The sequence below is a fragment of the Syngnathus acus genome, chromosome 10, assembly GCF_901709675.1.
Source record: "Syngnathus acus chromosome 10, fSynAcu1.2, whole genome shotgun sequence".
Taxonomy (NCBI): Eukaryota; Metazoa; Chordata; class Actinopteri; order Syngnathiformes; family Syngnathidae; genus Syngnathus; species Syngnathus acus.
In genome coordinates this window covers 11765839-11777302 of record NC_051095.1, presented here as the reverse complement: position 1 = coordinate 11777302, position 11464 = coordinate 11765839, and the positions used below count along the sequence as shown (strand labels likewise).

Sequence of the window (11464 nt, the reverse complement as noted above, 5' to 3'; positions counted from 1 at the left end):
ACTGACTTTGGCCATGGCGATTGGTATTCAAATCCATATCAGGACGGACGGTATTGTCCAGTTGGGTCTTTTAGTAAAACTTTTTAACTTAATTGTATGGGTAGTTTTTATTTAGTATTTTTTTTATTTTATTTTTTTATTTGAGTCATTATACAGTCTCCCCCCAATATTTACGTGCATCATTTATGTTCAAACTATACAGTTACAGTATTTTACAACAATATTAAATCTACATAACAGGAATAAAATCTGGCTTGTTTTTGATGAACACTTGGGCCTAATATGCCACTGTATTTTAACACTGGCTATTATGATGGTAATTTAGATAACAAAATATTCTTGAGGTGGTACTTGGTGTAAAAAGTTTCTTTATTTTGTGACTATTGCTGCTTGCTGTGTCTTTAAAGTGGTGCGGACAGTGGAAGGGAGCCGCTCCTAAAGAAAGGAGGGGGGCATTTGCGCGCCTCTCGGAGGTGTCCGCCTGCTTCTCTTCCAAGCAAAGGCACACGCTCAAGACACACACACACACACGGTGGCGGTTTTGATCGAAATTCACGCAGATTCTTATTTGCATTGGGAAGAGAGACAAGAGGGAGGGAGAGGGAGCGAGAGAGGGGGAAAAAAAGAGCGAGAGGAGAGACAGTACACATGGATGTGCAGACGAGCACTGCAATAATAATCTGGATTAATTTCACAGCCAGTGCGCGGAATTTGTGGACATAATGGGGAATACCACACCCAAACCATTAATAGGTGAGAATTGTGCTGATCAATGTGTGAAAATGTGCGTGAATGCGTGAGCGTGTGGTCTTGGTGCCATTTCTTTCACTTGAGCTCGCTCAGTTTTTGGAAACGAGCTGCGCATCACGGGGGAGCTGAGCATGATTCCAGTGGAGCTCCCCCTGCAGCTATCTTTCTCCGACTGTAATCTTTTTAATCATCTGTTGCACGTAAATGCTCAAAATATAATTCAACTTGAGTGTTCCCAAAGGGACTGTGGGCAACTGAGGGTCACCGTGGTGGTCCATCTAACACCATCATGACCACCTTAAAGATGGAGCAAGCTTACTTGTAACTATCGTTTTGTGCCTTTGTTTACTTCATAGTAGGAGCACTCAAATTTTAATGATAAAATAGAACGTCGTGGTTGTAGATGAATACAAAGGCACATCGCCTGTAGTTTTGATTTTGTATTAGACACAATGACAGGTAGTATGAATGTTGGTTCTGAGGTTCTGATTTAACAATTACATGCATAATTGAAGACTCTAAATGGTCAATGTGATTGTTTTTTTTGTTCATAGTATGTGCCCTGTGATTGGTTGGTGACTCTTACAAGGTGTTACAAAGTTAGGCTCCAGCTTGCCCATGACCGGAATGATGACAAGTGTCATGGAAAATAAATAGATAAACCACTCCCACATGTAATTACAATAGCTGGACATAATCCTTCATTAATCGATAATTGATATTAAAAAGTCCTGACACTTGTGTGAATTGATTGTTGATTAATCATGCCATGTCTTGTCAGCAGACTGAGGTCAATTAGTGGAGAGTCTGATGTTCAAAGTAAACATGGTGAAAACAGCATTTAACTGTTTTGCTGCACCCAAATGGAACAATTACCATTATCCTTATATTATAAGTATAAATGCTTACAAAGCTAGATTGAAAACCATGATTAAGGTCTTTTAAAGCATTTCGAAAAACTATTTCCCCAAATCATATTCTTTTGGTAACTTTTTATTTCTGTTTTTAACTACTGATTTTTCAAACTGTTTTGATGTCCTTAATTCTTCTGTTTTATTATGTGTAAATTATTTTGCTTTTATTGATTTTTTTGTCACTGTGAAGCACACTTTGTGTATAAAATGCTATATAATGCAGCCATGCCTTGAAGCAATGGAGGAAAAAACAGGTCACTTGGCTTTATCCAGCAGAAGCGCCGTTGTTTTGTCTTGAACTCGTTGTCAAAGTGGTACAAAAATGATGAGCATAAAGTAACGCTGTTTACATTAAGAGTACAATTCATAATATGGCTACTGTTTTGTCACATGGGGTAGTGAAGTCAAAGATTTTCTTTACAAGAACGTTCTTGTGGCTCTCAACATGGCCTATTCATTGAGTGCACTGAAGCGTTTTGGCGACAGAGACTCTCCACGCTCTGCTTTTTAGCCACAAGTACATATGAAATTAATATTGTTGACGTTTACTGTAAAACACATGAAGTCAATCAAGTGATTGCCAGGCAAAGACTCTTGCTTGTCAATACACGTTTTGTTTTTATTGTAATAGAATCATTTCCTTTGTCTACTTTGTCCTGACACCTCAAAGCACTTTACTCGATAATCAGTTCCTGATGCTTTGATTTACTGCCTGTCCTACTCCCACACCCACACTCATGCTAGAAACAGTGTGGTTACTGCCACCGGCACCCCTCCGACGCGTGGGTTTGGACTCAATTAGTCATTGTTTGGTGAGAAAGAGCATTCGCTGCTTGCATGATACACACTATATCAAAGTCAAAAAGTCAAAGTCTGCTTTATTGTCAATTTCTTCACATGCCAAGAGAAATCGAAATTACGTTCCCACTATCCCACGGTGACAAGACATACTACACAATATACATACAAGTAAACAACACAAAAAATAAAAACAAGAAGGCATAAACAATGAATAAATAAGAGTGATGAATAAATAATAAAATAAACAAATATATGCATTCGTTTGAAAGTCTTCTGGTCCCATTCCGGAATCTTAACAGTCACTGTGATGAAAAGTTTTCAGAATGATGCTCGTGGGATCCTTCAACAAAGGCTCAACAAATAAGGCCGTGACATTCTCATAAAATCAGAGACTTTAGCCTAGAGAGGAAAGAAAATAAAGGCCCCTCTTATATGGACGATGGGCCTGCTTTTTAAGCACAACATCCATATTACGTCAAAGTGTCTTGTGCTTGTGAGGTGTGATTACGGTGCTTCCCCGGCAATACGTCATTTCAAGCAACCATTTTTCACAAGTTTTCACTGTATGCAGACAAGTAAGCTAAGTGCCCCTCTGTGCTGCAACATGCCGGAAAGAAGGAAGAAGAAGAGATGTATCAAATGTAAATAACAACCAACAAAAGAACTTGAATAACAAAAGAACATTAACAGAAAACAATTGCTGTAAAATAATCAAGACAAGCAAGTTAAGATAAGAATTTGCCCTAAAATTGAAGTCAAACAAAACAATTTGGACACACTGCATAAAAATCCCTGAATAACCCCACATTAAAAAAAGAAAAAAACATTCAAGTTCCCTGTGATGAAAAGCTGGTGGAGGATTGAACTACCTCAGTTGTCTGAGGAGTGTTTTTTTATTTTCAAATTTACAGCTGGAACACCCAATAGGTGTACAAGACATGTTTATGGTCCTCCAGACCATTCAGGACCACAAGGCTTCCAGTACTGATGGACTGACAGTAAAATTTTCTATACCATTTTAGCCCACAACACATTAGTGAATGTCTTTAACTCTCTTGCCCCAAAAAGGGAAGGGACTAAAAAAAATTGGCTCCTTGTGTAGCTCCTCTGCACGGACCGCAATATCCTCTCCAAACCCTTGGCTATCTTTCTGAGAAGATTCTATTAAGTTATCCAGCGGGATCAGCTGCATTGTGTGCCGAGCAGGTGGATGATGGACAATATCAACCAAATTGGAGAAGTTTTGGAGGTTTCCCATTCACTGACTTTTGGCATTCGACCACATTGAACAGAGCTTGCTCTGGGAGACAGCATATTGTAGTCTGATGGTATGATAACCATGAGCAAAAATATTGGCGTATCACATGATTAAGATTACAACTCAAATAACCTTTTTGGGAAGATTTGAGAAAAGGAAAATGTTTTCCCATCAAACACAATTGGAATTAAAAATAAAAATGAAAGTGAATATTTGGTTTGCACAGTGCGTCTTTCAACATGCTCCTTCCCTCCTCCATGTAACTGCTCACCCCTCCCCTATCTGCTTGCCAACAAAGAGGAAAAAACAAGTTCAATTAAGAGGCGGTTCATTTAGTCAAATCTGCAAGCAGCCAATCATATCGTGCCCTGCTTTAGAAGGCCCCTCAAAAAGGAAAAAGTGAGTATATTAGCAGTTATTGAAACCTCGACTTTTAAAACCAAGGTGAACTGGTAATCGGCCCATGGCTATAGGAGACGATGCCCAGGTTTGGGTTCAGCACTGATCTAATTACTAAGATCCAGATGTTGTACATACAAGAACATGAAAGGTGTTCAGGTCAACAATGGCTTTAATGCTTTATTTTAGAAGCATTAATGTGTGTGACAGGGTTGCGCATTGTACTTAGGTGCAGTTTATGATGCGAGACGGTACGTCGAATTGGCTGGACGAGGCTCAGCCGTTTGCATGCCAGGTTGAAACACGAAGCAGTTCAATTGTTACTCAAAACAGCACAATCCTTTTCAGATTTGTACCAAAATTCCAACGCCTCGTGCTTGTCATGCGTCGCATCTTCATGGCAATTCTTTTTGTGTAATTCTGTTAACTGAATAAGTATCTAATCAATTAATAAATGATGCTCAAAACAACAGCAATAATAACTCTTGAAACGTTCCTTACAGCTGAACATGTCACTTTGTGTCACGTTTGAATATACTGCTACATATTTCAAAAAACATAATTTGTGGCAAGGCCTAAAGTAGGACATGCATTGTGGAACATTTTACAGTAATTTATGTACTTTTCTTCTGCGTAAAGACTGCTTTGTTAAAAACCAGCTGACATTATCGGCCATATGATATTATACAGCTCAATTTGATTCGATACAAAATAAATGGTCCTAAATCATTTTTGTTTGCTTTCTGACCCTTGACTAAATTCAAAACAATAGAATGTCTTGGGGCGCTGCATTGTATGACACTGCAATAAAGGATAAATCCTTTGAACAGTGGGAATCTTTCCTGGACTATGAGGAGACAATAAGAGGGCTATTGAGTTTGTTTATGCTGCTGGCCAAGGATTTTGTCAGTCTTTTGCACGTTAAAAAGATCAACACCAGCACGTGAAGACGTGACTTTCTCTTGATGTGATTATCTATTGTCTTGTGCGATGTGACCTTTTCAGCGTTGGCTTTGTAAATACTCTCTTTGGAGTTGGCGATATTTTCTCATCTGAAAGACCTTCAGTTTCTATCACCACTTGAAAATGTCTGGCAGATTTAGTTCATTCAAGCACCAATGACTACAGTAGTAAACAAAAGACTTTGGCCATGATTAATTCTAACGGCATACTCACACAAACAAAATATTTCTACAATTTTCTGTGTTACCGTGAATCATTTGACCACTAATATTTTCAGTATGGCTTTACAAATTGCGTCATGTCAAAACACATACAGGATAATACTTTAAAAAGTACTGTATATTCAGTAATGGGGAAAATTAACAATTCAAAAATATATTATTATTATATTTATTATATCGTTGCATTTCATATTATAATTACTGTCAATGTTTATTATATTATGCTGTATTATATATGATTTATAAATTCAACAAAGAAAAACATATGAAACAAAATTTGAGCTACTATATTGAATGTTAAAAATCAATAGATTAGTTGGATATTCGTGCTTACGTATGTAAATACGTACTATCCCTTCCGTGGTTTTGTGCTGTGCGATTGCAGTGTTTGGTACAACAAGTTCTTCTTCAAGCTGTGTTATGTGTTCAAAGAGGTTGTTGCGAGGTGCATAGTGTCAGTGTGGGAAAGGAAGTGTCTAAGACTCTGTGGGCTCTTTTAAATAAGTGGCCTTTGCCCTCGATAGCAGCGATTCCCAACCAGGGCGGCGTGGCACATTGTGTTGCTTGAGAGATCGGCACGGGTGCTACATGCGGGAAATTGTCCGATTGCACTTCATTTTGCCAGAAAATTCCTATCAATAAGAAATACATCTTTATTTAGCCATCTCTGCTAATGACATTTGTATTTGGGTTATTCATCAACTTCTCTGGTTTGACTCTAAATTTGCAGATGCGACTCTGCCAACCCGTCCAGTGGCAAACAGGCAGTACTACACCTTGCCCAACAATGTGACCGCACTTGAGAGAAGGTCGGCGCATCCAGTTAGCATCAGTATGGAGTCGCCCCGCTTTCACCCCCACGCCAAAGGCAAGAACATCCGGCTGGATGGGCAGCTTCGCCGTGCCACTCGCAAGAACAGCTTCTGCAATGGAATCACCTTCAGTCACAGGCCCGTCCATCTCTACGAGAAGGTCGGTTTGCTTCGACTTGTTGCAGAAGTTCATATTTGAACAGTTAAAATAAATTGGCCGTTTCACCGTGACTTCACTTGCACCTACAAATAACTGACATGTTAGCAGAGGCGTTTTCACATCCTTATGTACATCCCTAATCCTGCTTCTGATTCAGGTGAGGCTTCGTCTCACCGGTGTGCACACCGGCTGGAGCGGAGCGCTACGCTTTGGCTTCACCAGTCTAGATCCCAGCGACCTGATCATATCCGACATCCCCAAGTACGCTTGTCCAGATTTGGTGACGCGGCCCGGTTACTGGGCCAAGGCGCTGCCCGAGAGACTTGCCCTGAAGGACAGCGTGCTGGCCTTCTGGGCCGATCGTCACGGGAGGGTTTTCTACAGTATCAACGATGGCGAGCCAATCCTCTTCCACTGCGGCCTCAGCATTGGCTGCCCGCTCTGGGCCATCATCGATATCTACGGCATCACTCAGGAGGTCACGCTGCTGGGTAAGTGTCACGTTTATCCATCTCATCAAGCTTCCTCAATCTGAGCCAATACACTTAGCAGCATTCATAGCACTATTAAAATGATGTACAATACAAGTGCAGTATCATAAATCCTGCTGTATGAAGACAATAATAATCAGGTTGGGTTGCTCCATTGACTTTAATAGAAGTCAGCTTACACGGCTCAAAAAAAGGCACCACAACAGTAATAATATTCGTAAGTATTTGGAATTATTTTGATCGGTAATTATTATCATTATAAACTGTATAATGAATCAAAATAGAAGAATAAATAAACGTTGCCTTTTTTACTCAAGTATTTTCTAATAAAGACAATTAGGTTATAACAATTAAAGCTATATTTTAATTGTACTTACTTAAAAGATCAACTTAAAAGGTCAACTTGAAAGCTCATGACGGTTGAACATTGCTTTGACCGCTGGCACTGCTAAACCTCAGGAACATATTTACATAGTGTCAATAAATACAGAGCTAATTTAAGCAGCTTCCAAAGAGGGCAGAGAGCAGCTGTGCCGCCCAGTTCCAATGTCAACTTTGGACTGGACATATAGGTAGTAGCATCACGGAGTGAGCAACAACATACATGGGCGATACCCAGTCTCCATTTGGCTGAATCTCTCACTCCTTCAACAGACTTTCGCCATTTCTTTGTTGCGCTTCATTGGGCCCCTTTGTGTTTCCTTTTATTTCCATCACCGCCTGCCCTGTAGTTCCCTCCCCGACTGTGTTTATATTCAGTCTGACAGGAGCTATAGCCATGTTTGGTCAAGGCGCCAGATCCCAGGAGCTTTGGTGAGGGGCCAGTGCACTCATCTGCTCTACGCCATCACTAGAAATAGTCATAAAGGAATGGACCGTAATTCAAATGAGACAGGACTAGTGCCAGATTGGTTTACAGCACTTGTGTTACAAAACCGCTACAATGCAGCAGTGTAGTGAGTTAATAGTAAGGAAGGAAAATCACGGGGACGGGAATAAGATGCCCATCGGATTTGTGGAGCTATTTGTATTCAACTGGAAAAAGCCCCTGCTAAATTATGCAACCTGCATTATGTAAAACTCTGTGTAAAGCCAACATTTTGTAGTCGCACAACAGCAACATTGTAGAGGAAAGTTTGCGTCTAAACACACCAATCTATAGAGTGCTGCCACTCATTGGGATTCATTTCCAGCCCTCGAGTTTCATGGCTCAGGCTTTTCCAAGAGACGATTCTTATATCATCAAGTCATGCACTTTTTCTGCCCATACAGAAAGCACGTTTGCCGAGAGCGTTAGATCGAGCTGCCTGAGCGCGGCCCGCCTGAGTGCCTATCTGCCCCAGAGCAGCCACGACTCGGCCAATTACAGCAACAATCAACTGGAGAACAACCAGGCCGCCGCCGCCAAGATGGCCAACATCCAGCTCCATACTTACACTCAGTTCATCCCTTGGTGTTCTTCCAACTCATCCTCCACCAAGCCAGCCTCATCTGCCTCCAGCGGATTGTCCCGAGTGGTCCGCAGCCTCCCCTCCCCGCTGGACGGCGACCTGCACTTTCACCCCATCCGCGGTTCCGACATCATACTGTCCGCGGACCGCTCGGCCGCTTGTATTCACTTTCTGGACAGCAGTCGGACTCTTGTGTTCAGCGATCGGCCGCTGCACCAAGGAGAAACTTTATATGTAGAGGTTGGCCATCTGGGTCTGCCTTACTTCGGGGCGCTCTTGTTTGGTTTGACGTCCTGTGACCCGGCCAGCCTGCACGCCGGCGACCTGCCGGCCGACCCCGAGGTTCTGCTGGACCGCAAGGAGTACTGGGTGGTGCATCGCGGCTTTCCCATGCCGTGCTCCGGGGACGTACTCAGCTTTAGCCTGCTGCCCAGCGGAGAGGTGCATCACGGGGTGAACGGAGTGGGACGTGGCAGGCTGCTTTGTGTGGACTCTTCTCAGGTGCTGTGGGCCTTCTTCGCCCTCCATGGGGCTGTCAACAGACTCAGGATACTCGGTAAGTTTCGAGCAGGATTGTCCCTCCTCCAACACGTGTGGATTCAAACGATCAGGATCGCTAGAAGTTTTTTGCAGAGCTTGCTGATGAGCTGATCATTTGACTCGGGTGTGTTGGAGGAAATCAGGCAGGGTAGTGGCCCTCAAGAACCAGAATATAAAGCAAGCAAAATAAGAAGCAACAAACGGGATCCGTTTCGGCCCCAAAAGTGTTAAACAAGCGTTAAACTAAAAGAGAACAAAGTGGAACGTCGCCCTCTGCCAAGGTTGTTCGTTACAATAAGTGAAAAATTCATGGGGCACTTTATTGTTTTTATGCCCTTCTGTTTCTAAAATGGCCCTTTCCTGCTCTACACAGCATGACGCAAGACACAACCATTTATGATCCTCTGGCAAGGCAATCGTTCCATTGTGACACAAACGGGCAAAGTGAAAAGAATTATTTAGAGGAGGCCACTTCCTGGTACATAGAGAATGACCTAAGATGACGGGACTGATCCATTTTTAACTCGTGGGCGCGGGAAACTGTTCCATCGTGACTTGAACAACAAAAAGAGAAAATAAATACCCCAAGGAAAATAAAGTCATGCAGCGCTATACAATATTTGTGTTTGTTCCTCCATCCATTTGATGGTTGGAAGATTATTTGTGGTTCACCAAATGGTTTATGGGACTGGATCATCTATCATTTTAGGGTTGGGGAAAACATTTCTGGAGAGTAATACAGGAATATTCACAGAGCCTGATTTAACACGCGAGATAAAACTGTTTTATAAGATCCATCTGGAATGGATCCAGTGATATGGCTTTGATCAACTACAATGCGGTGAGCGGACGTTTGTACAATAAGCAGGCATTACAATGACAAGAATGAGTTCAACTTGACCACAAGGTCATTAGAATTGACAACAAGTAGCAATGTTAACTTCATCTTCAGTCATTTGTGGCTGAGCAATCTCGGTTTTTAAAAAGCTCATCTATCTGTTGCAGTCCCAAAACTCCCCCACAAAGTCCCATCATCTGGGAACTATTTTTTGGAGACCCAACATCATTAGCATCAAAGAAAGAGAAACTCTCAAGATCCTAGCAGTTCAAGGCTGAGCGAGCATTAAGTAAAAATGATGCACTTCCTATTCTGCATCTCCGCATACCTCTTTATTATCTTTGTGACCCAGGAACGCAGCAGCCAAGCCCTCCCTCCACATCTCCCGGCACCTCCCACAGCAGCAGTCCAGACGACAGCGATTCAGATCTGGCCTTTAGTGTCAACAGATCCTCCTCTGCGTCTGAATCCTCTCTGGGTGAGAACACTCCTACAGTACATCGTTGGGGCGCGTTATGAATGTATCAGCTCGAATGGGCTACACATATTGTGATTTTAAATATATCCTATGTTAAAATCTGACAATTAGCAAGTAGCGACGGGCGAGTACCGATACCATTTATCGCAAATGGCCTTATTTCAAGGTATCGGTACTTGCTATTGCTGCCTTCTTGTGGCTGTTTTATGATCAGGAACTAGAAATTAAAAGCCAGCCTTATTTCAAGGTATCGGTACTTGTCATCACTGCCCCCTTGTGGCCGTTTTATGATCAGGAACTAGCTATTGAAAATTAGAACGGAAAAACACCATTGTTTTCACACACTGAAAAATTCTATATTCGCATATCTACAGATCGCTCTTTAAAATCATCTGTCATTGTTTTTTGGCAGAAATTCAAAAATCCAGTGTCAAAATCACTAGTGGTTTCAGTATGTGGTATCAGTGAATAGTTGAGTACTCCAATTGGTATCGGTCTGACAAAATGTGGTATCGAACACCCCTGCTCATAACTAACACAAAGGACTTTTTAAAGTACTTTTTCCCAACTGTGTTTTTGAAACATCTCTTCTACGTAGTGACTGCTCCCAGCTCACCTCTCAGCCCTCCAGTCTCTCCTGGCCTGGCCGGCTCAGAGTGGCCCTCTTGTGAAAAGAACGGGGAATGCACCATTTGCTTCGACCAAGAAGTGGACACGGTCATCTATACGTGCGGCCACATGTGCCTGTGCAACGACTGCGGACTGAAGCTCAAGAGGCAGATCAACGCCTGCTGCCCAATTTGCAGGAGGCCCATCAAAGACGTGATCAAAACATATCGGCCGTGATGACTGGTGCTCTCATTCTCTCAGGCCTGGTTGGATGCCAACTGCAGATTAGCCATAAGGACATCATTGTGCCAATGGGATTTTGTATGTTAATCATCTCTCGAGATAAACCAAGCTTCACTGTCTAATCATCTTAACCAGACTGCATATATGAGCGCCTGTATTTTTGGTAAAGAATGATGCGATGTATTATATGATGTACTGTATTATATCCTGATGTTTAATCATCAGTTTGCTTTCTAATGTTGCTACATGTATTCACAAAATGGTAAATTTCTATTGTTGCAGATATTTTAGGCTTTAGTTGGAAAACGTGGATAAGACTTTTAGTGCCTTAGATTATTATTTTGTCTCCGTTTTGTGGTGACAATCCAGGCCATATTTTTTAATGTTTCTGATGGAAAGTCCTGATTTAAAGGCACCCCAGAATGTGTAAGCAGTATGTGGACGGTAAATGAAGTCGTGTTTGGAGAGGTTGTTGGAAATGAAGAGTCTGCTTTTTCACATTGAGAGAAAAATAAAAGTGAGGTAATAGATGTCAA

General features: G+C 41.9%; 1 protein-coding gene across 1 annotated transcript; it reads left to right on the top strand.

Moving 5' to 3' along the window:
* The first annotated feature begins 448 nt into the window (after window positions 1-448).
* On the top strand, window positions 449-11464 carry neurl1b (neuralized E3 ubiquitin protein ligase 1B). Its single transcript, XM_037262294.1, has 6 exons — window positions 449-753; window positions 6037-6278; window positions 6436-6769; window positions 8042-8776; window positions 9951-10076; window positions 10675-11464. The coding sequence occupies exons 1-6, from the start codon at window positions 723-725 to the stop codon at window positions 10920-10922; spliced, it is 1716 nt and encodes a 571-aa protein (XP_037118189.1). The 5' UTR covers window positions 449-722; the 3' UTR covers window positions 10923-11464.

What these genes read in the sequence shown, in the direction of transcription:
- neurl1b (XM_037262294.1), top strand. Translation starts at nt 723, where the DNA reads ATGGGGAATACCACACCCAAACCATTAATAG. An exon ending in CACACCCAAACCATTAATAG is followed by an intron (nt 754 to 6,036) that starts GTGAGAATTGTG and finishes CTAAATTTGCAG; the next exon opens with ATGCGACTCTGCCAACCCGT. An exon ending in CAACAGACTCAGGATACTCG is followed by an intron (nt 8,777 to 9,950) that starts GTAAGTTTCGAG and finishes TTTGTGACCCAG; the next exon opens with GAACGCAGCAGCCAAGCCCT.